The sequence below is a fragment of the Amborella trichopoda genome, chromosome 1, assembly GCF_054954075.1.
Source record: "Amborella trichopoda isolate Santa Cruz 75 chromosome 1, AtrichopodaSantaCruz75HAP2 v2.0, whole genome shotgun sequence".
NCBI lineage: Eukaryota > Viridiplantae > Streptophyta > Magnoliopsida > Amborellales > Amborellaceae > Amborella > Amborella trichopoda.
In genome coordinates, this window is record NC_142336.1 from 37,990,516 (window position 1) to 38,017,302 (window position 26,787).

General features: G+C 35.7%; 1 protein-coding gene, 1 long non-coding RNA gene and 1 pseudogene across 3 annotated transcripts; 1 reads left to right on the top strand and 2 right to left on the bottom strand.

The window, feature by feature from the left end:
• Positions 1-6,124: 6,124 nt before the first annotated feature.
• Positions 6,125-9,725, bottom strand: LOC18433180 (UDP-glycosyltransferase 88B1). Its single transcript, XM_006843275.4, has one exon. It carries the CDS (start codon positions 8,306-8,308, stop codon positions 6,794-6,796), a length of 1,515 nt encoding a protein of 504 aa, XP_006843338.2. The 5' UTR covers positions 8,309-9,725; the 3' UTR covers positions 6,125-6,793.
• Positions 9,725-12,006, top strand: LOC148783819 (protein FAR1-RELATED SEQUENCE 11-like; annotated as a pseudogene). Its single transcript, XR_016040207.1, has 4 exons — positions 9,725-9,857; positions 10,502-10,961; positions 11,050-11,376; positions 11,989-12,006. The product of XR_016040207.1 is annotated as a protein FAR1-RELATED SEQUENCE 11-like (transcript).
• Positions 12,007-13,295: 1,289 nt separating this feature from the next.
• Positions 13,296-14,856, bottom strand: LOC110007177 (uncharacterized). Its single transcript, XR_002280767.2, has 2 exons — positions 13,877-14,856; positions 13,296-13,614 (listed from the first exon to the last, which is right to left on the bottom strand). It is a non-coding gene; the product is annotated as an uncharacterized LOC110007177 (long non-coding RNA).
• Positions 14,857-26,787: the final 11,931 nt, after the last annotated feature.

Consider the following 26,787-nt stretch of genomic DNA (forward strand, 5'->3'; position numbering starts at 1 on the left):
TGGAAAAAATATTCGAGGTTATGGAATGTCCTGATGATAGGAAGGTGGCCTTGGCAATTTTTATGTTAGAAGGTGAGGCACAACACTGGTGGCGAATGGCAAAAGGAGTATTGGTAAAAGAAAATAAAACCTTGACTTGGGAAGTATTTCTAGAGGCATTTAATGAAAAATATTTCCCAGATTTTATTCGAGACCAAAAAGAAATGGAATTTCTAGAATTAATCCAAGGAAATAAGACAGTAGCACAGTACGAGGCCAAGTTTACTGAATTGGCCAGGTTTGCACCACATATGATTAATAATGAGGCAAGAAAGGTGAAGAAATTTGAAAAGGGTCTCAGGCCAGCTATTAGAAGCAGAATATCAGTCTTGAAATTAAGAACTTATGCTGAAATAGTGGATCGTGCTCAAATTGTCGAAAAAGATTTTAAAGATTACCAAAAGACGAAAAATCAGAACAGTCATGTTAGACCTACATCATCTAATCGACAACAGTTTGAAAGGCCAAACAAGAAGCCAAGGCCCTCGCCATTTCAAAACCCAATAGAACCATGTAGAAAATGTGGGAAAAATCATGGATCAAACCCTTGTTATTGGAATACCGGAGCCTGTTTTAAATGTGGAAAATTGGGACACCGGATTAAACAATGTCCTAGCTTACAGACACAACAGCTTCCAAAACAGGGAGAGATAGCTCCAAAGCCTCAGATGAAGGGAAGAGTATTTGCGATTACCGAGCAAGACGCTCAGGCCTCAAAATCAGTGATCCAAGGTACTTTTACTATCTTTCAAAAAGTAGCTCATGTTTTGATTGATCCTGGATCTACTCATTCATTTGTGTCACAACACTTTGCATGCCACTTAAAGGTAGAACCAGAACAATTAGAATACATTCTAAAGGTAGCCACACCGATAGGAGACTCAATTAACACCAATATAGTGTACAAATCATGTGTAATAAAGATAGAAGAAAAGGAACTGTTGGTTGATTTAATACTCCTGAAAATTCAAGATTTTGATGTAATCTTAGGCATGGATTGGCTTTCTGCATACCATGCAAGTATTGATTGTTATAAGAAAATTGTTACCTTTAGTATTCCGGATCAACCAGTATTTTACTTCAATGGTGTCAAAGAAGACTCCCCATCATATTTAATCTCTTGTATTCGAGCTAATCGCCTCCTTCAAAAAGGGTGTCAAGGCTTTCTTGCCTATATCAAAGAAGATAGGAAGGAAGAAATAAATTTGGATACCACTCCGGTTATCCGAGAATTTCCCGACGTTTTTCCTAAAGAATTGCCAGGATTACCGCCTGACAGGGAAATTGAATTCTCCATTGAATTATTGCCAGGGGTAGCACCAATTTCTGAGGCACCTTACAGAATGGCTCCTGCAGAACTTAAAGAACTGAAACAACAATTGGAAGAATTATTAGATAAAGGTTTTATCAGGCCCAGTGTGTCACCTTGGGGTGCTCCAGTACTGTTTGTCAAAAAGAGAGATGGGACTATGAGATTGTGTATTGATTATAGACAGTTGAACCAAGTGACAGTGAAAAATGAGTATCCATTACCTAGAATTGATGATTTATTTGATCAATTACAAGGATCACAAGTGTTTTCAAAAATTGATCTTAGATCTGGATACCATCAGCTTAAGATTAAAGGTGAAGATATACTCAAGACAGCTTTCAAAACAAGGTATGGCCATTATGAATTTTTAGTTATGCCTTTTGGATTAACTAATGCACCGGCTGCATTTATGGATTTGATGAATCGAATCTTTAGGCCCTTTTTGGATAAATTTATTGTGGTATTCATCGATGATATTTTAATTTATTCCAAGAATCAGAAGGAACATGAGCAGCATGTAAGAATGGTATTGCAAATATTAAGAGAAAATAAATTGTATGCCAAACTTAGTAAATGTGAATTTTGGCTTGAACAAGTGACATTTTTAGGACATGTCATATCAAAAGAAGGTCTATCAGTTGATCCTTCAAAGGTTGAAGCCGTTGTTAATTGGAAACAACCAAGTAATGTGACTGAAGTTCGAAGCTTTTTGGGATTGGCAGGATATTATAGAAAATTTGTAGAAGGATTTTCTGGAATCGTAATCCCATTGACTCGATTGACACAGAAAAATGTCAAATTTGAGTGGACAAGTGAATGTGAGGAGAGTTTTCAATAACTAAAAGTTCGATTAACTTCAGCACCTATTTTAACTATTCCTGAGGGGAGTGGGGGATTTGTGATTTATAGTGATGCTTCACATAAAGGTTTGGGCTGTGTATTAATGCAATATGGGAAAGTAGTGGCATATGCATCTAGATAGTTGAAAGAATATGAGAAAAAATATCCAATTCATGATTTGGAGCTAGCTGCAATAGTATTCGCTTTGAAAATATGGAGGCATTATCTATATGGTGAACAATTCGTAATATACACGGATCATAAGAGTTTGAAATACCTTTTCTCTCAGAAGGATTTAAATATGCCGCAGATAAGATGGATGGATTTCTTAAAAGATTATGATTGTACAATCCATTATCATTCAGGAAAAGCCAACGTTGTGGCCAACGCTCTAACTAGAAAATCTACGGGAGTCTTAGCTCATCTAATGATCCAAGAAATGCGATTGTTAGAGGAAATAGTGGATTGGCATCCAACTCCGTCCATTAATGGTGTGGTAAGTATGATTGCTAATATTAAGGTGGAACCCCAACTAATCCAACAGATTCGATTGGCACAAAAGAAAGACCATCAGCTTATAACAATTATAGAAGAGGTGAAGCAAGGAAAGAGAGATGAATTCTCTATATGTAGTGAGGATTTGCTAAGATTCAAAAGTCGGGTTTGTGTCCCGAATGATGAGAGTGTAAAGAAAGCTATCTTAGAAAAAGCACATCATTCTCGTTATACAATACATCCCGGAAGTATTAAAATGTATCAGGACTTGAAGAAAACCTTTTGGTGGAATAATATGAAAAAAGAGGTAGCACTATTTGTGTCTACATGCCTAACATGCCAGCAAGTAAAAGCTGAACATCAAAGGCCCGCTGGGTTGTTGCAGCCTTTATCGGTGCCAGAATGGAAATCGGAGCACATCTCTATGGATTTTGTCTCTGGCTTTCCTAGAACAAATTCAGGACATGATAGCATTTACATTAAGGAAATAGTGCGGTTGCATGGAGTTCCTGTCAGTATTGTATCGGACAGGGATACTCGGTTTACTTCTAAATTTCGGGCTAGACTACAGTCAGCCATGGGGACGAGACTCGCCTTTAGTACTGCCTTTCACCCCCAAACTGATGGACAATCGGAGAGGACTATCCAAACCTTGGAAGATATGCTGAGGGCCTGTGTTATTGACCTTACAGGAAGCTGCGATGACCATTTATCCCTGATTGAGTTTGCTTATAATAATAACTTCCAAGCCAGTATTCAGATGGCACCATATGAAGCCCTATATGGAAGGAAATGCAGGTCACCCATATGTTGGGACGAGGTTGGTGAAAGAAAGCTTTTGGGGCCAGAAATTGTCCAGATAACCACAGATAAAATAGCATTAATTCGTGAAAGGCTCAGGACAGCTCAGTGTCGGCAAAAGAGTTATGCCGATAACCGAAGGAGAGATCTTGAATTTGAGGAAGGTGATCGAGTTTTCTTAAAAATCTCACCAATAAAGGGTATTATGAGATTCGGCAAGAAAGGAAAGTTGAGCCCACGTTACATCGGACCATTTGAAATCCTGGAAAGAATTGGAGGTGTCGCTTATAGACTTGCCTTACCACCCGAATTGGCAAATGTCCATAATGTCTTTCATGTATCTTCACTACGAAAATATCAGCCCGACCCATCCCATATCTTAAAATATGAATCTTTACCGATCAGGAAGGACCTATCCTTCATTGAGCAGCCAATTTTGATACTGGATAGAAGGGTGCAAGTGTTGCGTAACAAGGAGATTCCATTAGTCCGTGTATTATGGCAGTACCATTCAAGAGAAGAGCCGACTTGGGAACGAGAAGACGAAATCAGAGCAAAATACCCCTATCTTTTTCAGTAATCAGGTATACAAATTTAGAGGACTAAATTTCTTTGAGGGAAGAATGTAACAATCCTAAAATTTCAAAAAAAAAAAAAAAAAAAAAAAAGAGGGGGGAAAATGATGCTTTTAATAGGTGATGGTCTGATTGAGTATGATGGTCCTTGGGGACCATCACTATTTTCAAAACTTTTGCTTTGGATTAACTTTTGCTTTGCCTTTACTTTTTTCCTTTGCCTGCTTTTGCCTCATGCTGCTTGCAGCTGGCAGCGTCCTTTAGCGGACGTGGTTTTCGTACGATAAAAGTCTGCTTTTAACGCGACACCTCAGGTATGAGGTAGAGCGTAATAAAACAATATAATAATACGTTATAAGAATTTAAATATGGGATGTGAGCACTCCCACCCTAAAACAAAATTTTGAGATCCCTCTCTCTCTGGTCGAAACACAGTGAACTTCTCTCTCGAACCGAATTTTTTATCGGAAGCTCCCTCTCAAATAATTGTGGGTAAGTGACATCGTCTTTATGAAAAATAGTCTATTTTTAATAAATAGTGATATTTCCGTCTAGGATCTTTATTTTATCAGTTTTATGTGTAAGTGACTTCATTGTCTCGAAAAATAATCCATTCTTTTTAAAAATAAAATGAAATAATTATTTCTGCTTATTATCATGAATTTTAGGCGCGATAAATTTTATGCGCACGTGACCTCATTATCTTGAAAAATAATCTTTTTAATAAAAATTGTGATATTTTATCTATGTTAGAAATTTTGAATGCTGTAAATTAGAAAAATAAATTTATTTATTTTTCTTGTCTATTGTTAGAAATAAATGTGATATTTCTGCTTTTAGAAAAATTGTGATATTTCTTTCTACTGTTTTGAATATTTAGACATTGTAAAATTCATGTGCAAATGACTGCCTTATTATTTAAAAATTGACATTTTTGCAATTGATTATAGTATTGTTGTGAAATGTTTATTTGTGAATTGATATTCCATAAATTGTGATAATTCCGTATTCTTGAATTTTTATAAGAGTTTTTTTTTTATACATATTAAATTGGCAATTATGCTAGAATGCCTTTACAAACTGATACCTTTCTAAATTTGAGCCCAAAATATTTGATTTGGTTATTTTTGAAATGTTATAGAGAGTGACTGTTATTAATGGTTTAAGTGAAATTCATATTAATGGTTTCAGTGATATGTTGAGTACATGATATTGCTATTTTCGAATGTTTAAAGAGATTTAGAAATAATTTAAGTATGCAAGTGGACTCATCCGGTTCGCCGGTGAGGTATAAGTGGACCTATTTGGGACGTCGGTAGGGATTAAGTGGACTCATCCGGTACGCCGGTGAGGTATAAGTGGACCTGCAGGGATTAAGTGGACCTATCTGGGACGTCGATAGGGATTAAGTGGACCCATCAGGACGCTGATGGGGTATATAGGTGACCTACTTGGGATGCCAGTAGGGTATTTTGTGAAATCCTTTGAATTATGTACTGCCGTTAAAAGTGTTATAAGCATTTCAATTACTCGGATTATACTTAATTATGCAATTATTGAAAGTGAAATTGTTGATGCATTTCTATTAATAGATCTCATTTTGGAAAATATTGATATCTTTCAATCATGATTATTTTTAGGATTATGATGATCACTTACTGAGTAGCCAAACTCATCAAACTATGGTAAACATTTTTTCAGGATAACTATGGATTCATTTTGAGTGCTAGTCAAGATCAACCTTGGAAGATACTGTTGTTGTGCTAGCTTTTTTTACTTACTATGTAAGACCTCGCCACTGTAAATTTGTCCTATCAATAGATGTATATATGTTTTGTCTGTCACATCTCAAGAATAACAGTACTGTAAATTCTTGGGGTGTGACAGCTTTTATCCTAAATGGGTTAGCCAGTGAAAATTTGGACCCCTACCCTTTGGTGAGAAAAGAGTGGAAGATACCATCATGGGGCTCAACGGTACTAATGCAAAAGCCACGGCCCATTCTCAAAAAGCAATCAAACCAATAGCCAAGCTCATAAAAACTAGTTTTTTGGGATAGGGATTAATTTGGACAATGACTACAAATTGTTATTCTATATGATCATTAATACACCTAAACGAATAGAGCATGAAATATTTTATCTTTAATAGTTTATGGGTATGGGTCGGGTACAATCAGATCTGAACCAAAACCCGAAAAGTGTTCAGGTCCAGGTTTTGGACTTAGACCCGACCTACGGGTCTAATATTGGACCCATACCCAGACCCATATCGGGTATACCCGTCGGGTCTCGGGTCGATCCAGGTCCATTGCCACCTTTAGTTGGGTCTAGGCTAAGACCAACCAACCTAAATATATCAGTATAAGTTATATATAAATAATAGTAACTTTTAATAAAAAAATATAAATTTTTATATTTTTATTTATAGATCCGGACTGCACTCGACACAATCGACCCCTACTCCAAGGAGACGACATTGGAACAATGTGATGCTGAAAAGCCCGTGTGTGGTACACGCTACACTGGAAATGCCATGTCAATGATACCGGGACCAATAATCAGCACTCCTGGTGGATAATACCCAGCACCATTCCTGGACCACATATTGCTTTTTTTTAATATTCTCCTTTGGGTCAGAGAATTCTACATTATCAACTTGTTTACAAATCGCAACGCACCAATATTATCCTTTCGCGGATAATTCCACAAGCTTCTTTCCAAATGTGACATCAGCGTGGTGGTGGTGGTGGTGGTGGTGGCCCCTCAAGCCATGCGTTGACTAGCTCTGCCAAGCTGGTGACAGACGTTCCGCCCTCGGCTAGGGCGGCGACCGCCCTCTCTTTGAGCTTAGCCACCCGCTCTCTGACCCTCATACTCCGTGATGAGTCCATCAGCTCTCTCACCAACCGGGCCACCGCCTCCGCCCCCACCACCCCGTCCTCGCCTCTCTCCACTGCACCCACCGCCACCCCCATCTCCCTCTCCCCAACCATCAGCCATGCGTTCACATGTTGTTCCGCGTAGAGGGGCCATGCTGCCATTGGTACCCCTGCACAGACACTCTCCAGCAAAGAGTTCCACCCGCAGTGCGTCACAAATCCTCCGACGGCCATGTGGTTCAGCACCGCCACCTGCGGAGCCCATGTCTTCACCACCAGGCCCTTTCCTGCTGTCCGTTTCAGGAACCCCTCTGGCAGTAGTGCCTCGAGGTCCGGCTCGGGTGGCCTCTTGCCCATCTCCTCACCCTCTGCAGGTGGGCTTCGCACCACCCATAGAAACCGATGCTCGCTTCTCTCGAGTGCCACCGCAATCTCGTTTAATTGTGCAGCTGAGAGCCTCCCCATGCTGCCGAAGCAGAGGAACACCACAGTGCCTGCAGGCTGTGTGTCGAGCCAGCTGAGTGACTCACTAGGGTTTCTAGAATCACCGGCGGCAATGAGAGGTCCAACACAGTAAGTCAGGGGCATTGGGACACCAGGTGCGCATTCCTCGAAGGCCAGGGCACGCATCCCGAGTGGCTCAAGGTCATGAAAAGAGTTGATGATGATCCCTCGCCCTCGTGGAAGCCGAGATGCGTGGTGGAGGCACCACTGATAGAGCTTTTGGCTGCGATCCTGCATCGAATCAGGAAATACTGATAGAGGCATAGGGGGTAAGCCTGGGATGAAAAGGTCCCGATCCAGGTCCTTTAACGTCCCAGGATTTTGCTTGTGAAGCTCCGGGAAGTAGAGGAATAGCACAAGGAAGGCGGCGGCAGAAGTGAAGAAGAAGTATGCTGGGATGCACAGCTCCTCTGCATCCTCAAGAACAGAGGTGCAAAAAAAGTCCATGATGAAGGCTCGTACAGGAGTTCTTCGAGAGAAGGACTCGAGAGCTTCACGGACGAGGGGCTTGAGGACGAGGAACCAGTCCATGAAAGTGGCGCACTGGTTGGGTGGTAGCGAGAGCTCGTGGAAGCTGATGGCGGGATATTCAGCAGCTATACGGCTCATGTAAGGTGCAGTGGCGCCAGTGTGGAAGGGGGGGTTAAAGGTGAGGACATGGATTGAAAAGGTTGGGTAGTGGTGGAGGATGAGCTTCCCGAGTTCCATCATGGAAACCAAGTGCCCCATGCCGGGAGAAGGATAGAGAACTATGCTTTCGCTCATCTTAAAGGAGTGCAGGCACATTCCACAGCGAGATTGATGAGGCCACACATGGAATGATGATATATATAGGGATTGTATACAATCAGACCAGACCATTTACTTCTGCAAATCTCAAATATTGTATAGAACCGAGGCTCTATGACTGAAAATATTTGTTATAGCTTCAAAACATATTTTTATTTTTAATTATAAATTTTAAAATTTAAAAAATAGTGTAGTTCGAGCAAATTTATAAATACTTGAAAATATTAAAAATTGGCAGTCCAAAATTCGTTGCAAGATGCACTGTTTACTATTTCCAAATTTTGAGATCCATTTTTTTTCTCATGTCCATGCATCTTGATGCCAAGATGATCAATTTGAGGATATTTGGACATCAAAACAACCTCTTCTGGTGAAATTTTTTAGGTGCGCTCTAATTTCATTGTTTAAACCCTCGGCTCTATATAAACGTTTTCTATATATATATATGAGAAAAGTTAAAATGTAGAATCACAGATGCACCTCAAAAATCTATGGAAAATGTTGTTTTAATGTTGAAAAAACCCTCTACTCGATCATCTCGACATTAAAATGTATGAAAATGAAAAAAAAAAAAAAATGGTTTTGAGTCCCGGAAATAGTGCATCTTGCAACACTATCTAGACTGTCCACTTTCAATATTTTCATATATTTATAGATAATTGGAATTTAAAATTTTTTAATTAGGTATAAAAATTGATTTTAAGATAATACTAAGAATTTTTTATAACAAAATTACTTGTTATGATAAATTTGTAAGGTGCGCCTTAATTAAATTGTTTAAGGAAGGCTTAGATCTAAACATCTTATTAAAAAGGATGGCCTATATTAATCAGGCTAAAAAAATACTTTCAATGTTGTGTTTTCAAATTTTTCTTTTTTGTGATTTTTCATTAGAATGAAAAGAGTATATATTTTAAAATTTTGGTGAGATACTTAGATCTAGGCCGTAGAAGGATTTTTTCATTTCCAATTTGTTTGGATGGCTTTATTATCATTAGATGAACAATGTTAAAGAAGAACAAAATGATTTTTAGTTTATAGAGGCTATAATCTTGAAATTCACAAAATGAATGGTCTAAATTTTTTTTTTGGAGGAGACTCATTTTGACCCTATCTAGGGTTCAAATTGAACTTTTTTTTTTGAAGGATTGATTATTGAGATGAAGAGAGAGTATGTGTAAAATTTGCGGTTATACAAATATCACAAACATGGTTTTCTAGAAGTGTCGTTGCATTACACTATGATACAACCGTTGCATTGGATCATTGCTCTATATATATATATATATATATAACTTTTCCCAACGTGTATAGGCGAAAATGAACAGTGATTTCGCCTGCCCTCATCACCATCCAAATTTCATCACACGGTCACAGTAATCCGGTAGTCTTTCAGTTTTTATTTTTTTTCTACAAATCCAAATTACTTGAAATTTTGAGCATATATACATCTTACTGAGGAGCACCTAATAAAAAATAAAAATAAAAAATAATTTACAAAATATAAATTGACTAAAATATCATGATTGATACAACATATAGCAAGAATATGTATGGTATGCCTCTAGGAATTTGGGTTGGTACTAACAATCATGGTGATACATGTTTCTTTGGTTGTCTTGCTATGTGACGAAAAAATTGAGTCATTCTCTTTGGCAATGAAGGTATGCACAATATCTTGTACTCTTTTTTGTATTATATAGATATTCCTTATAATGATGAGCATGTGTACATGTGTTTTATTTCACCTGGGGACTATTTTATTATGGGAAAGCTTTCTATATTCTCCCTACAACATACAAGTTCTACCCTCCCCTTTATCCAACCGTCTATTTTTTATTGCAGGGCTCAGATTGCCCCAATCATAATGTCAGGTCTCTACATTGTTTTATTTTTAATTTTTTTTTTTTTTATAAACTATTTTGACACCAAATTTTGGAAGTCCATTCTTCTATTAAACTCGCACTAGCGAAAAATATAAAAAAGTATATTTTTAGTACAATAAAATGATCAAATTACCCTTGAAAGCTTCAAGGGGTATTTTGATCATTAGTTTTTATCGAAACTTATTGTTAATATTTTTTGTAGGTGCGCCCCAATGAAAAGATGGCACGTACCAAATTTCATCTTCAAAACGTTTGTATTAAAAAAAATTAAAAATAATATACTTTGAAACGTCGTATCTAAAATCAAACGATGAGGGGCTCTCTTGATAAAAAATGGGTAGCTGGATGGTAGGGGGAGGATAGAACTTCTATGTTGTAGGGACAACATAGAAAGCTTTTATTACTGTGGCCAATTGTTGGTTTAAGGAATGGAAAGCACCCACAAACAATTCTAACACACCAAGACAAAGCTCTCAGAGAGGCAATACACCGTGGATTACCAAATACGATGCACGTATATTGCATATGGCATATGTTATCAAAATTTTCCAGATGGTTTAAAGCACCTCTTGGCTCATGTTACAATGAGTGGAACTGCGAATTTCACAAATTATATAATTTGGAAGTAGTAGAAGATTTTGAAATTGGGTGGTATTAAATGCTTGAATTCAAACAACCATATTAATAACTTGTGGGAATCACGAAAATCTTGGGCTTTGCCATACTTGAGAGGTCATTTTTATGCTGGTATGAAAACCACAGGTCGATCAGAGTCGATTAATTCATTGATGCAGCAATTCCTAAAGCCACAAACCCCACTCAAGGAAGTCATACATCAAGTATATGAATACTTACATTTTTGCGATACCATTGTGATTATCTATAATTATATTATTTTGTGCTTATTTGCTTTCTTGATTTTTGTAGATTGCAGATGTTGTAAACACCAGAGATCAAGCAATTTTTTGGCATACAATGAAACAAAAGTACCACAACATCACTCTTCTGACTAATATACTAGTTGAAGAGCATGCATCTCGTCTTCTGACTCCCTATGCCTTTTTATTGCTGTTAAAGGAACTTGTGGCATCATCCCAATATGCAACACATCAGATTAATGAAGCAACTTATGAGGTTACTCATTATTCAAAGAAGGAACATGGGAACAAGGTTACTTTAATGCCTGAGGATATGATTTTTTGCAGCTGCCAAAAATTCGAGTGTATAGGTATTATATGCAGACATGCAATTTGAGTCCTCCATAAAGTGTGTTACTTTTTCCAACTTCCAAAGCAATAATTGCCAATACGTTGGAGGCGTATCATATCAATGGTTCCAAGTGTTGCTCTAGCACTTCAAGAGGTTATCCTGAACGGGTTCAGACATTGCAATCAATGGCTTCAATAATTTCGTCAAAAGGTCCAAGAATCGATGAATGCTACAATTTTATTTATGATGATTTTTCTAGGCTATTGTCTAATGTTATCAATGGCTTTTAGGGACTTGTCTGGGTGAAACACATAATTTGTTATGTACAGGTGAGGAAGATAGCTCCGATTCTAGTTCTCAAACCATGGGTGTAAAGAATCATATACGTTCAATTACGAAAGGACGACCTAGAGCAAAGAGGTTCAAGTCTGCAACTAAAAACACTAAGAGGCTTAGGTACTGTAAAGTACTCTCATGTGGTCAAAGTGGTCACGATTTTAGAAATTGTCCTTCGAGAAAACTTGGCGATGGAGATGAAGGTCCATTTGAAAAACTTCCTAGTACACAAAAAAACTATAGAAAGAAAAGAAAAAAGAAATCTTGAAACTTTTTTTTCCATGTTGGATCTTCAACTATGACTCATGGTATCTTTCATAGGGGCCATTGTCTTTGTAATTGTATGCCATGAGGGCATGTTTTTGGGACCATATGTGTGTGTTTTGTTGAAGAAGACATTGATTTGTATGTTTTGAATCATAAACATGTTCTAATGAAGAGTTTATTTTGATGCTCCTTTGATAAGTCTCTCTCTCTCTCTCCCCAACTGAAATGAAAAATGAATGTTCTATGAGATTCTAAGCTGCCGAAATGATTATAAAAACTGTAAATCTTGTATGGGAAGCCTGTTATTCCTTTTCAAGTGTTCAACAGACACCTTTGATTGTTTTCATGTGGCTTGTTATTGTCTGTGCTGCATCTTCATCTTGATCAAACACCATGACAGCAAGGAGTGGAAAGAGTTCTGAGGTAGAGTCAGCATATCTGCTAGTGTTTTCAGATGGTATGTCTTCATTGTAGATATAATTAAGGAACTAAATGTTATTGGCTTCTTATATTTGAAGAATTTTTGGCAATCCATTGTCATGAAAAAAATGGTTGAACATTGAGCCCGACGGGCATGAATTCAATGAGGATGAAGTTGATACTAAGAGTGAGGATTAGGGCGAGTAAACTGTTATACAATGGCTAAAAGAGATATTAATTGGACTTTATTTTTGTTCATTTCTACCATTTTATAATTCTAATTGTATGCACATTGTGTAAAGATGTAAAAAGTGTTGAAAGCGAACCCACTAGAAGAGAACAGATGAATGAATTTACTGTTGTACTTTGGAAATGGGTTTTAGATCAATTGACAATGATTGTATATTAAATTTAAGACCTTTTTGTGTGGCCAATTGAAGAATTGCTTGTGTGAACACCTACACTCAATTATTGCTGCCATTTCCATGAAGCAATTCCTTTGCATCACAATTGCTTCCATTTCCTGCTACCATTGCAGCAATTTTCATTTTAACTCCTTTGCATTACAATTTACTACTGCCATATCCATGGGAAGCAAAATCATCAAAAGGAAAAATTGTCTTTATAGTTGTATGCCACCAGGGCATGTTGTATGGGACCATATGGGTGTGTGTTGTTGGAGATGACATCAATTTGTATTTTTTGGATTATAAATAGATCTTAATGAAAAGTTTATTTTGATGCTTCTTTAACAAATCTCTCTCTCTCTCCAATTGAAATGAAAAATGAATATGCTCTGAGATTCTATGCTGCCTAATCCATTTTCTTTTACTTGTTTCAATTTTTTTCTTTTTTAGTAGAGAAAGAAATTAATGTGAATTCTCATTATAGAGTGAGAAAGAAATTAATGCACATTCTCATTATGGAGTGAGAAAAGAGTGAACTAAACATAAAGCAAATTCTCATTATGTAGATCTTATGACACAAAGTGGACCTAAATCATTGGAATTCAACCTCAATGAATTTTTATTTAAGTACAAATCTTGAGACAGATGACATTCATATCTATAAGCCTCTCGAAAACATAATCCCTCAACCCAGTAACAAGCACTTCACAGAATAATTGAGGCCAATTGGGTAGCTTGACTGCCTCACTCCCAAGAAGGGGAGCCCGGTCCTTAATCCCCAACTGCATTGACATGTCCATGGTAGCTTGATTAGCTCAATCCAAATAATAGGAGCCCGGTCACTTGTCCCCAACTGCATTGACATATCCAAAAGGAATGGAGCATATAAAGCAACCAGCAATGGTTAAGAGCTAAAATAATGAATCCAAAAGGAACTGCATTTCAAAACACCTCTAGGAAGATTCTAAGCTCCAAAACAAATATTCTAACCATGACAATATTGAGAGTAGTGCATATTTAAAATAGAGTGAACATAATAATTTAGTCCAATAAATTGCAATTTGATACAATCATCAAACCACTATAACCCAAGTCACCAACAATAGCAAGCCCACCATAAAGAAACATAAGAGGGTGCAGTTATGTCATGCACCAAGGTATCCAAGCCAGAAGAAGAGTGGAAACTGAGCAAGTGCAGCAAAGAGCAGCAGATAGTGATTTATGCTCAAGGCCTTATCATAGCTCCTCACCTCAGCAAACAATATCCTCTTATACGTCTTCACTAAGAAAATCCCCAGCACAAGCAAGTCCATAGCATCACGAAATAATGTAAGTAAAAATGCGAACAAATGAAACAAGTGCAAGGTAAAACTCATGTGAAGAGTTCTATTTTGAAAACAAAGCTATAAAAGTAGCATATGGTTCTAAGAGAAATAGTCAATTTGCATTCAAGAGAATGCTATATATTCAAAAGTTAATGTTATTGACTAAACAACTGAGACAAAATGGGATAATTAATCACTTCTTTTTTTTCTATGGGCGAGAGAAAAACATTATTAGACATAACAAGGTGTATAATTCTAACAGGAGTATTATTTCAAACTCTTTCGCTACACTCCCTTTATTATTACTCTGCCACTTTGTGAAAACTCCATCTTTCTCCCACATTCTCACTCCACCTCTAAGATCATCCATCTCACTCTCTACCAAGGAGGCTTGGGGAGCTGCTCCTACCCCTAAAGAAAGAGATGTTGATAATGACAAATACAGAGAGAAAGGGGAAATGCCCTTGTTTCACCATCACTGCATAGGGGCTGTAATGCAATCGCCACATCTAGGATAAGGCTACATTTTTATGCTCACAGAAGTTCAGGCAGGGTGCCCACAAATAGGCAACCTTCTTGCTGTTTCCCCAACTTGGAGACCTTCAAAACCCAGATTTTTAAGCAGGGTGCCCACAAATAGGCAACCTTCTTGCCGTTTCCCCAACTTGAAGATCTTCAAAACCCAGATTTTTAGGCAGGGTGCAAAGCAGGGCTGAGATTAGGAGGGAAAGAAATATATTTGAAAAGACCCTATGCCCCCCCCCCCCCCCCCCCCCGTAAAAACGTGTTTTTTTCCTCAGAAAATTGAAAATATGAAAAAAACTATTCTACCCTTTAATGTTTATAGAAATAAATTCTCAACTGTGATATTTTAAGTTATTTTGATCAATGGTTTAAAAAACGGTTCGGTGACCCGGATCGAGCTTCCAAAAAACCGATCCTGATCGGCGAATCGGCGATCCGGATCGAGAATCGAGTGAATCGGTCAGAATAAAGCTTAAAAAAAATTCGAAAAAATTATTAAAATTCATTATAAATATTGTTTTTTAGGAATTCAATAAAAAATGAGGGTACTCCATTAAGAATTTTCATGTTTTTGAATGAATATGCGAATATTGATATGTTCTTTCCCTGCATGAACCGCCATTCAGCATTTAATTTAAAGTATTTCGTGCTCATCCCTATACTGTTGCTGTTGGGACTCGATATGTGAATAATATGGCTGGGATAGGGTGGCCTCAGAATCATCATCTCTCTCATTTTCTCTTTGAATAATATGGATTAAAAAAAAAAATAACAAATTTTCAAAAAAATCGATCATGGATTAAAAAAAAAATCACAAATTTTCAAAAAATTCTATCATGGATTACAAAAAAAAATTCGATCATGGATTAAAAAAAAAAATCACAAATTTCCAAAAAATTCAATCATGGATTACATAAAATTCGATCATGGATTACATAAAATTCGATCATGGATTACAAAAAAAAACAAAAAATTCAATCGTGGATTACAAAAAAAGAAAAAAACAGTTCGATCATGGATTACAAAAAATTCAATCATGGATTACAAAAAACTCTATCATGGGTTACAAAAAAAGCAAAAAACAAAAAATTCAATCATGGATTACAAAAAAAAAAACAAACATTTCGATCATGGATTACAAAAAAAAAACAAACATTTCGATCATGTATTACAAAACATTCGATCATGGATTACAAAAAATTCTATCATGGGTTACAAAAAAAAAAAAAAAAACAATCATGGATTACAAGAAAAGAAAACAAACATTTCGATCATGGATTACAAAAAATTCTATTATGGGTTACAAAAAACCAAAAAATTCGATCATGGATTACAAAAAAATCGATCAAGTATTACAAAAAAATCTATCATGGATTACAAAAAAATACAAAAAAAAAAAAAAACCGTACGGACTCGCCGATTTACTGTTCAGACTCGCCGATTCCGTACAGTGAATCGGCGAGTCACTGTGCGAAATCGTCCGATGCTCTCTAGAACCGGACGATTTTCGATTTTTCAACCGATCCGGTCCCTTTTCGCGAATTCCGAGTCGAACCGGGCGAGTCCGGTTCGACTCGACGTTTTTTAAAACGCTGATTTTGATATTCACTTCCTATTCTAATCACCAATTGGTTTTTGTGGGTGTTAGCCGACTAGCTCACCGCTATATATGAGCCCAACAATCTTGGCAGATCTTACAGTCACGACCACTTTTCGTATTTGAATTTTAGTTTTTTTTCTACAAATCCAAATTAGTTTAAATTTTTTGTATGCATTCTTCTCATCAATGCACACTTAATAAACATATTAAAACAACAATTCACAAAACTAAATTGATCGGAGTACCCCTAAAAAATTTTTGGGATATTTTGGTCAGTATATTTTTTGTAAATTAATTTTTTGATTTTTTTTATTAGATTCTTCTATTTTTTAAAGAATACACGCCCAAACTTTCAATTGATTTAGATTTTTATAAAAAAAATAAAAAATAAATAAAAACTTAAAATTCAAATACAAAACGAGGTTGTGACCGTCAGATCGGCCCGTATTCAATCTAGGTCGGTCGTTGGGGTCATATGTACCTGTAAGCTATTGGGCTAGCCTCATCCTTTGCTATATGTGTATATAAGGTTACCTACTTATACTATACAAATAAGGCGTGCTTATAAAATTTACTTAGAGAAGTCATTTTTGTGTCGAAAACCTTATGATGGCTTGAAAATATCTTTTCATCATCAAATATAAAATTTCAAATTTTCAAAATTTGTATAAATCGAGCAAAAGAAGAAACACTTTAAAATTTTGAAAATAGACAGTCCAGATAACTGGTTTCAATATCCATTATTTTTTGAACTTAGAATCTTTTTTTTACTTCATGTCCATTCATCTCGATGTCAAGATGATCACTTTGAGGGTTCTTCAATTCCGGAACACTCTCCTCTGTAGGACTTTTTAGGTACACCTTACTTCAATAGTACAAGGATGCAACCTTATATAAATAGGTAAAAGCTGAGGTTATCCCAATGGCCCAGATTGAATCTGGACTAATCTGATGGTCACGACTTCATTTTGTAATATAATTTTAATTTTTTTACAAATATTTATTAAATGAAATTTTAAACTTCCATTTTTTAATATTAAAAAAAAAATCGTAAAATATAAATTGACTAAAATACCCTTAATATGTTTGGAGGTATTTAGTCAATTTATTTTTTAAGGATTATTTTTTTGATATTTTATTAGATTCTCCTATTTTTAAATAGTATATTTTTAAAATTTCAATTGATTTTGATTTATAAAAAAAATTAAAATTCAAATACGAAATGCAATCGTGACCATTGAATTGGCCCATATTGTTGGGCTAACACTATGGCATTAGCTAGTGGGCTATCCTTAGCTTTATATATATACATATAGGGAAATGATGGGATTAGCCCACTAGCTCATATGAACATATGAGCTTAACAGCCCAGATTGAATCTGGGCCGATCTGATGATTACGGATATCCAGTAGTGCTTGAATTTTATTTACTTTTCTATATATCCAAATTACTTGAAATTGGTGTGTGTTCTTCTCATTAAGGCTGTAACAACCCTAAAATTTGTGGAATTAAAACATAATATTAATAGTGTCGATAGAAATAAACATAAAAATAAAAATAAAAATAAATAAATAAATAAATAAATAAAATAAAATAAAACAAAATGCTTATTGACGAACTTAGATTACAAACTCCGATAGTGTTGTGCTTTAACAAAATATTTCAAACCAATTAGTATTATTTTTGTTTAAATTGGTACTAGTCTACTTTTATAGTGTAGACCTTATGGTCTACACTTCCTTTTCACTATCTTTTATATTAAAAGAGATGTTTACCACCTTACGTTGCAACCCAACAAACCACGTTCATATAGTTAAGACACCTTTTAAAAAAGGTGTTGACATTTTAAAAGCTCTCTCTGATGCTATACTCTCTCTCCCTCTCATAAAAAGGTATTTTAACTTTAGAAAGTCTCTCTCTTATACCTCTCATCACACTCTTGCTTGCACTGCTGCACCTCACGTTCTGTCTCTCTCTAGACCTCTCACAATCCTTGCCCTGCCCTGCCTTTTCTCTTTCATGGCATTAAGCTTCATGGCCTTTCTGGTTTGGAGTGAAAACCCTGTAAATAGTTGGGTCGCAGATAATAATGAAACTAGCCTTTAAATACATTACTCATGGCTGCCATTGGGTTTCAGCCATGAAAACAATTTTGCTTTTCTTTTCAAGATTTCAAGAAGATTTTTTTTATCGGATAGTCATAGTAGCTTTAAGAGTGAAGGTATCATTTCTTGTGGTTTTATTAATGGCAAATCTATCATCGCGTCTTCTTCCTGGTTATGCACTGTGCCTAATCCCTGTATTGCCAAGAGGCGGCAAACTGTTACCTATGGTTTAAGAAACGGAGCAAAGACTCTAAAAATGGAAAGAAATTGTTACCTATGGTTTAAGGAACGGAGCAAAGACTCTAAAAATGGAAATGGTTTCCGCAATTCCTCGTCTCAAAGTGACACATAGGTAAGTAATCGCATTCTTCTGAAAAATAGTCAGTTTTCAATAAAATAGTGATATTTCTATCCAACATCTTTATTTTATTAGTTTTATGTGTAAGTGACATCATCTTCCTGAAAAATAGTCTGTTTTTAATAAATTGTGATAATTTTATTTAATTTTAGATTCTCCTAAAAGTTCGTCTATTGATACTAGACTATTATCATGTTAGATTTCAAGAATGTCCTTCAGAACTGTTACCTTTTAGAAATTATTGCACAAAATGTTTAAATGGCTACTTAGAGATATTTCAATAGAAGTGATTGTTATTAAAATTGCTTCAAGTAAATTCATGTTACTGTTATCAATGGTACTTCGCATATATGATATTGTTGCTTTCTGATGTTTAACGAGTTTCAGAGATAATTTGAGTATAAGTGGACCTGCAGTGATCGTTAGGACCTATCCGAGATGCCGGTGAGGTATGATCAGACCTATAAGGATTGTTAGGACCTATCTGGTTATGCCAGTAGGGACTATTTGGACTCATCAGGGACGCCGGTGAGGTATGTTTGGACCTGCAGGGATTGTTTAGACCTATCCGGTAAGGGCTATTTGGACTCATCCGATACACCGATGAGGTATGTTTGGACCCATCAGGATGCTGGTGGGATATATAAGTGACCTACTTGGGACGCCAGTAGGGTATTTTGTGAAATCCTTTTAATTATGCATCTCTGTTAAAATGTTTATATGCATTTCAATCATTTGGATTATGCTAAATTGTGAAATTTTAAAGAGAAACTATTATCTATAAATGTGTTTACTAGCATTGTTTGTAACAGATATCCCTTTTTGAAAATGTTTATATCTTCCAACCATGATTATTTTTAGGACTATAATGATCACTTACTGAGTAGCCAAACTCACCAAACTATAGTAAATATTTTCAGGGTAATTGCAATCTCATAGTTCGAATGCAGCAGGACCATCTTTGAAGAATTTGTAAGCATGATTGACATTCCCCTTGTAACTTTTAGTCAAATGAACCATTGTAATTTTTTTCTATCAAAAGATATATATTTATATAGCCTTTTATGTTAATATCAGTTGTGGGCAGACTTTGTACAGATTAAAAGAAATGGAAAATTTGTTTTAGTGCGAATATATCAGTAGAAATTTTAAATTTGTTCTATATATAAATAATATAAGAATAGTATGTCTCACCTCAGGAATGTTAGTAAACTTGGGGTGTAACAAAGGCACACCTAATTAAAATATGAAAAAAAATTATTTGTGAAAATAATGACCAAAATAGCCTCCAAATATTTTTGGGGGTATTTTGGTCAATTTATTTCATATAAAATAGTTTTTTTACATTTTTCAAGCATTCATCTATTTTTGATGAACACGCGCCTAAAATTTCAAGTGATTTAGATTTGTAGAAAAAAATTAAAATTCAAACACTACCGGACATCCGTGATCATCAGCTCGGCCCAAATTCAATCTGGGACGTTCGGCTTATATGTTCATATGAGCTAATGGGCTAATCTCATCTTTTCCTATATATATATATATATATATATATATATATATATATATATATATATATATATATATATATATATATATATATATATATATATATGTGTGTGTGTGTGTGTGTGTGTGTGTGTGTGTGTGTGTGTGTGTGTGTGTGTGTATGTGTGAACAATGATCCAATGCAATGGTTGTATCATACTATAATGCAACGACATATCTAGAAAACCATGTTTCTAGTATTTGTATGATCCCAAATTTTGCATACTAACTCTCTTCATCTCAATAATCAATCCTCTAAAAACCAAAGTTCAATTTGGACCCTAGATATTGTCAAAATGAGTTCCCTCCAAAAACGAATCTAGACCATTCATTTTGTGAATTTCAATATCTTAGCTTTTATAAACTGAAAATCATTTTTTTATTCTTTTAACATTGTTCATCTAATGTTAATAAAGTCATCCAAAAAAATTGGAAATGAAAAAGTTCTTTTAAGGCCTAGATCTAAGCACCTCACCAAAATGAACGGCCTATGTTAATTGGGCTAAAAAAATACTTTCTAGGTTGTGTTTTCAATTGTTTCATTTTTTGTGATTGTTCATTAGAATGAAAAAAGTGCATATTTCAAATTTGGATCAAACAAATGGTCATAAGATGTTTTTTAAAGTTGTTGCATCGTATTACTACACAATGCTTGCACGAAATCATTGTCCTATATATATATATATATCAACCTTGAAATACATGGACATAAAAAATCCTAGTCATAGGTTTCATCAATGATACACTTCCAAACTGACAGTCTGCCTTAATTATACAAGCCCTAGAATCTACTACATTGGCGCACTCCCCCAAAATCCCATGAAAACCTGATCACAAATCCTAAAAAATTCCTTCATAATTACTGAAAACGTTTCTTTGAATTCTAGATCATTAAACCAGAGTGGTCGTTTCCTCTTGATTCAAGGCTCCATCTTTGTTACAATGAAACCAAAGAAAGGTTCTCTTCTTTAGAAAGAACTAGTGGAAAAGGGTGGAGAATGAGGTTAGAGCTGCCTTGGCATCACTATAATGAGTTTGTGATGAGAAAGAGACTTCTTAAGATATTGTTATGCTGAGATAGAGTTCTTGATTGAAAAGAAAAGAGCGAGTGTTTTTGCTAATAGTTAATTTTTATTGTGTCGAGAAAGTGTTTCAATGGCGAAGAAAGAGTTTTTTAAGAAAGGGGCAGGGGTCGGGGTGGTAGCATCCCCACACCTAGTTACCATATCGTGGTATCCATTCCTATTATTGATATCCGCAATTAACACCTTCAAAATGTAACTCCCCAATTTATTGAAAAAATAGGTAGGGGTATGTCTTCCCCACTGAATTACCAAAAAAAAACAGAGAGAGAATGGGTTGTGTAATGTTTTATACAAGATCATCAATAAAATCATCTCAAACCGTTTATGTGTTGTTCTTGATGATATAATTGACCCTAGGCTGCTTTTTTTGAAAGGCCAACTTATTACAGATAATATTCTTATGGCGAATGAGCTTTTGTCTCTTTGCCATAGGAATTTGATGCGGCTAAAATGTGTTTACAATTTGATCTGAGTAATGCTTGTTATGGGGTTTCATGGGATTTTATTGTGGGTAGAATGCATGCACTGGGGTTTCCTGATATTTTTGTCTCATGGATTCGTTTATACATTTCTACTACTTCTTTCTAAGTCTTGACGAATGCCTATCCGAAAGATTATTTTAAAGGGACAAGAGGTTTGAGGCAAGGGTTTATCCCCATATTTATTCTTGTTGGTTATGAATTTCTTTAGTAGACAGATCGATTTTGGTATGATGCAGGGTGTGATACCAAGGGCTTTTTCTTTGGGGTGTGATTATGGGGTTTCACATTTATTTTATGTTGATGATGTTCTTATTTTTTGTGAAGCATCCATCTCATTGACTATTGCTGTGAAGGAAATTATTATCAATTTTGAGCTAACTACAAGTCAGATGTTGAATTCTTAAAAAAGCAAGGGCTTTTTCTTTGGCTCATCACAGGGTGGTCGTGGAAGAATCGTGAGGGAATTGGCATTCTGTGAAGGCTCCTACCTGTGCAGTATTTAGGGTTACCTTTATTTCATGTACTTTAGTTTGGTCAGGAAACTTATTGTTGAGATGGCAATTAGCAAGCTCTATGCTTAGTTTATGCAAGTTGTCTACAGCTACTTAAGTCAATGCTCAGTGCATCAAACATTTTTTGGGTTTTATCATTTATCCTTCTAAAACGGACTTGTAAAATGATAGAGAGGTTGAAGAGGAATTTCTTATTAGTAGATATAGCAAAAAGTAAAGGAGTTCATCTTGTCAGATGGAGAAATGTATGCCTCACTTAGGTGGAGGGAGGACTTGGGGTACGGGATATTGTGGATGTCAATACTACAGGTATGATGAAATTGGCCTGGAGGAACTTGGCCAATCCTTATTCCTTAGCACCGATACTTCATGCACTCTTCAATATTAAGAGTCTAAAGCCAATAAGGGGTCTTCTCATTCATGGAGAGGGATTTTACTTGGTCTATCACATTTGCAGGGTAATACAATGGTATATTGCCATTGGGCAGATGGTAGATTTTTTATTCAACCCTTAGTTATCAAGTCAATATCTTTCAGACATTTATGATGATGACGCTCATGATGATTGGAGGGAGCTTGTTCGGCGTATGGTGTCTGAGTTTATTACTAGGTCTACTCAAACTTCGAATGCTCCTTCATCTTCATCAGGTTCTTTGAGAGATATATGAAGAGAGGTTGAGAATTATACTATTCCTTTATAGTCTAAAAGGGCCTCATTGGTATAAATTCATTCTGCTATCAGTTTATTTTTTATCGAAGCAGCCTAGGATTTTGTTCGAGTTAAGGGTTCTTCACAGTCTATATTTCGTACCCTCTGGTCTTATCAATGTCATCCTCTAGATAAGTGGTTTTCTTGGATAGCCTTGCATAATTGCCTACCCACCACATTTCTTTTTCAGCAGAGAGGCATTCAGTTGGTCCCTTTATGTCCTTTTTGCAAGGATAGCGATGACAATATTGGTCATCTTTTATTTCTCTATATTTTCTCGCATGGTATATGAAGGTCAATAGCATGACGTGTTGGTAAGAGGTTCATTACTAGCGTTTCTGCTTTGGATATACTGAGAAATTGGTTGGCTTTCATATTTAAATCAGATGGACTTTCTACCATCTGGACTTCCTTGCTCTTCACAACGATTTGGCTTATTTAGGAGGAACATAATAGGAGGGTCTCTTACTCAAGTTTCTTAAGAACATAACAATTGGTTTAGCGAATCACTACACATGTGAAGGAGTTAGCAAATGTCATATTTTCATTTGTCTGAAAAGGCAATCATCAGATATCTTTGGATTACTTGGCATCAACAGAGCCCAAAATCCCTTCTCTCTGTGGCATGGTCATCTCCTGTACCTCAGAACTTCAAGTTGAATATTGACGGGGCCTCCTTTCAGAACCCTGGTATAGCAGGTGGTGGCGGGGTTATAAGAAATAGCAATGGTGGTTTTGTAGATGTATTTACTAAGCATTTTGGTATCGCTTCTAATAACCATGCAAAATTTTGTGCTCTTGAAGAAGGGATTCACTTAGCTATTTTAAGGAGATGCACCTCAAATAGAAAGTGATTCTTCTTTGTTGGTGCATGCTATTCATAATCGATGTCGTGCTCCATGGCGATGACAAACGATCGTTGACAATTGTAGGAGCAAACAATCTACCCACAACTGGTCTATTTCCCACACTTTTTGTGAGGCAAATACAGTAGATGACCTCTTGCTGAGCGTGCAGCTGCTACTTCTGGTGCTACTATTTGGCGATGTCGACTGCCTAATTTTATTTGCCCTCTCTTACTTCATGACTTAGCGCAACTGCCCTTCTATAGGGATGTAAAATGATGTGTAGATTTTTCCTTCATTGAAGAATGGGTACAGTACCTTCTCCCCCATTGACATACCCAAAAAAAAAGAAAAGAGAGAGAGAAAATGAGCAAAAAGGTAAAAGCGTTTCAACATAAAACACATTGTTGTGGACAGATCTAGGGTATAGACAAATGATATTTTGAGCTCATTTTAACTCATACTCCTAATGAATTGTAAACTATACTCCCCCTTGGATTGTAAACTTCAAACTTTATTGTCCTGAGCCTATACTACATGTTCTTTAATTAATACAACAAGGGAAATTTCTTTAAATTTCCCAGCTAGCTTAGGAAAAAAAACGGGTACCTATAGCATACCATGTCAAAATGGAAACTAATGCTAAAAAAGATCAGACTGAGGGCATTCCTACTTGGATTTAGAAAAATTGGGGGGGCAAACAAGATTTGAGGGATGAAAAAAATGGCAAAACAAAAAAAAAAAAGCTACTAAAAATATAAAAAGATCAAAGTCATAAAATAACTATAGAAATTAGTTTTTCAAACAAATTTAGATTAAAAATCTATTTTAAAAATCAAGCTTAAAATGAAAAGAGAAAACCAATTTTCATCTTCTGATTTCATCTCACAGGAGCATAGATAAAAAATCATGATTAGATTTTATAGAGTAGCTAAAACATAGTCAACCCCAATTCATTGGAACAAAGTTATGATAATGATGATGAGAGTAGCTAAAAAATATCATAATTATATATTATTTTAGAGGAAATAGATCACAAAAAGAGATCAACGAAGATAGCAAAAAAATGGTGGAAAGAAAACAACAACATCAATCTTAGATGATTTTTGTTTGGATCTAAAATCTTTGTTAGGACTTAGGATTATTGCAAATGAAATTAATAAGAACAGTTTGGGATAAGTTTGAAAGAATTTGGTAAAGTAAGAGGTTCGTATAAGGTGTCAACCTTAAAAAATTATAGTATGGCGCACCATAAAATCTTGTCAAGGGATGTATTTTTGGTGCCTAACCCTTGTGATAACCTAAAAATCTATTTTCACCCAATTTTTATGTTTAGAAGTCTATTTTTCTCTCCTATTTATACATATCAAGGTCAAAATAATTAATTGGAAGGCTTTACAGTGATGAAACAAACTTTTATGGTGGATATTTTACGTACGTGTTACTTTCGCGTGGTTGACATCTTATGTAAATTTTTTCCTTCGAGAAACAGTGAAATAAACCAAATATTTCTTCTATCAAGTTTAGAAAACTCCCAAAATTTGGACTCTTGAATTCTTCAATTTCGGTTTTTAATTGAAAAATAGTTGGTGCATATGGGAAAATGACCAAAAAAACTAAAACTTTCACACTTTTCTCGAATAAATGATTGAAAAAGAATGAGAATGGTGCACTGGGTTTTCATGATCAATAGACTTCTATTTTTTTTTCTTTTGCAAGAAGTCAGCTCCAGAGGGACTTTGCCACTCCCCTGCCAGTTTGGAACCGACTGGGGTGGTTCCAATTCCGCTCGATCAACGATTTTTTAAACATTGATGGAACTGCCGGTATCCCCTATATAATCTGAGCGGCTTGAGCAAATTTAGACCGGCCGTCCTTCATCGACAATGAACGGCAGATGTAAAAGGCTAACTGTTCACTACAGCCAACATGATGCACAGGCAAGGTATGATAACCGAAAGATTGGCTCCAACCCACCCATTGCAAAAACTAATTGGTCTCCGATGTCATCCAAATCAAACAAAGAATTCCATTGTCCATGAATCATTTTTGCACTTTCTAATCTTAGGCAACTAAAGGGATGTGTTAGCATATTGTAGGGCTGGTTCCTAAAGAAAGAAGCCAAAAAAAACAAATGCAAAACAAAAAAAAAGGGGGATGGTCATAGAACCAAGTACCCTAGGAATGGTATGATGAGCCAATCATCCCTTGATTTTCAAATAATGGAGGAGAAACCAGGTGTTTGGCGTAGAGGCGATTGCTGGTTTGGGGCTGGGCCACCAAAGGATCCAATTCCATGGAGTGATGGAATGAGCCACTAAGCAAACACATAATCATGCATTTAAGTAGCACGCCACATATTCATTTGATTGTCTCTCCTGAAATAATTTGGTCTCCTGATTTGGTTCTCTGCCGTTTTGGCACTTCTCAAGCAATGTTTTCTTTCCAAAAAAGTTTATACCTTATAAACCCATTGAAAAAAAGTTGTTTTGTTACTAGAAAATTCTCTAATTGATGATCTTGACTTCTATATATATGGATATACAAAGAAAAATGAATTTCATGCTCTAAAATTAGTCCATCTTATAACACATTATTTAGACCGTCCACTTTCAATATTTTCAAGTACTCAGAGGTCTACTATATTTGCACCATTTTCGAAGCTTTCAATTTCAATATAGGGGTGAAAAATAGATTTTTAGATCATGATAAGAGTTTTGGCACCAAAAATTCATCTTGCCGTGATTGTTTAAGGTTGATACCTTATACAAAACCTCACTCTTTTATATATGGGTGCGGTTTATATAGAGCCTAGGCTCTAAACAATCAAATTAGAGCCTACCTTCAAATAGTGTAAAAAAATGTGGTTGCAACCTTGAAAATCTTTATGATATTGTTAAAATATATTCTCATCTTCATTTATAAAATTTA

Coding starts and splice junctions, on each gene's coding strand:
- LOC18433180 (XM_006843275.4), bottom strand. CDS start 8,308: ATGGTCTGGTCTGATTGTATACAATCCCTATATATATCATCATTCCAT.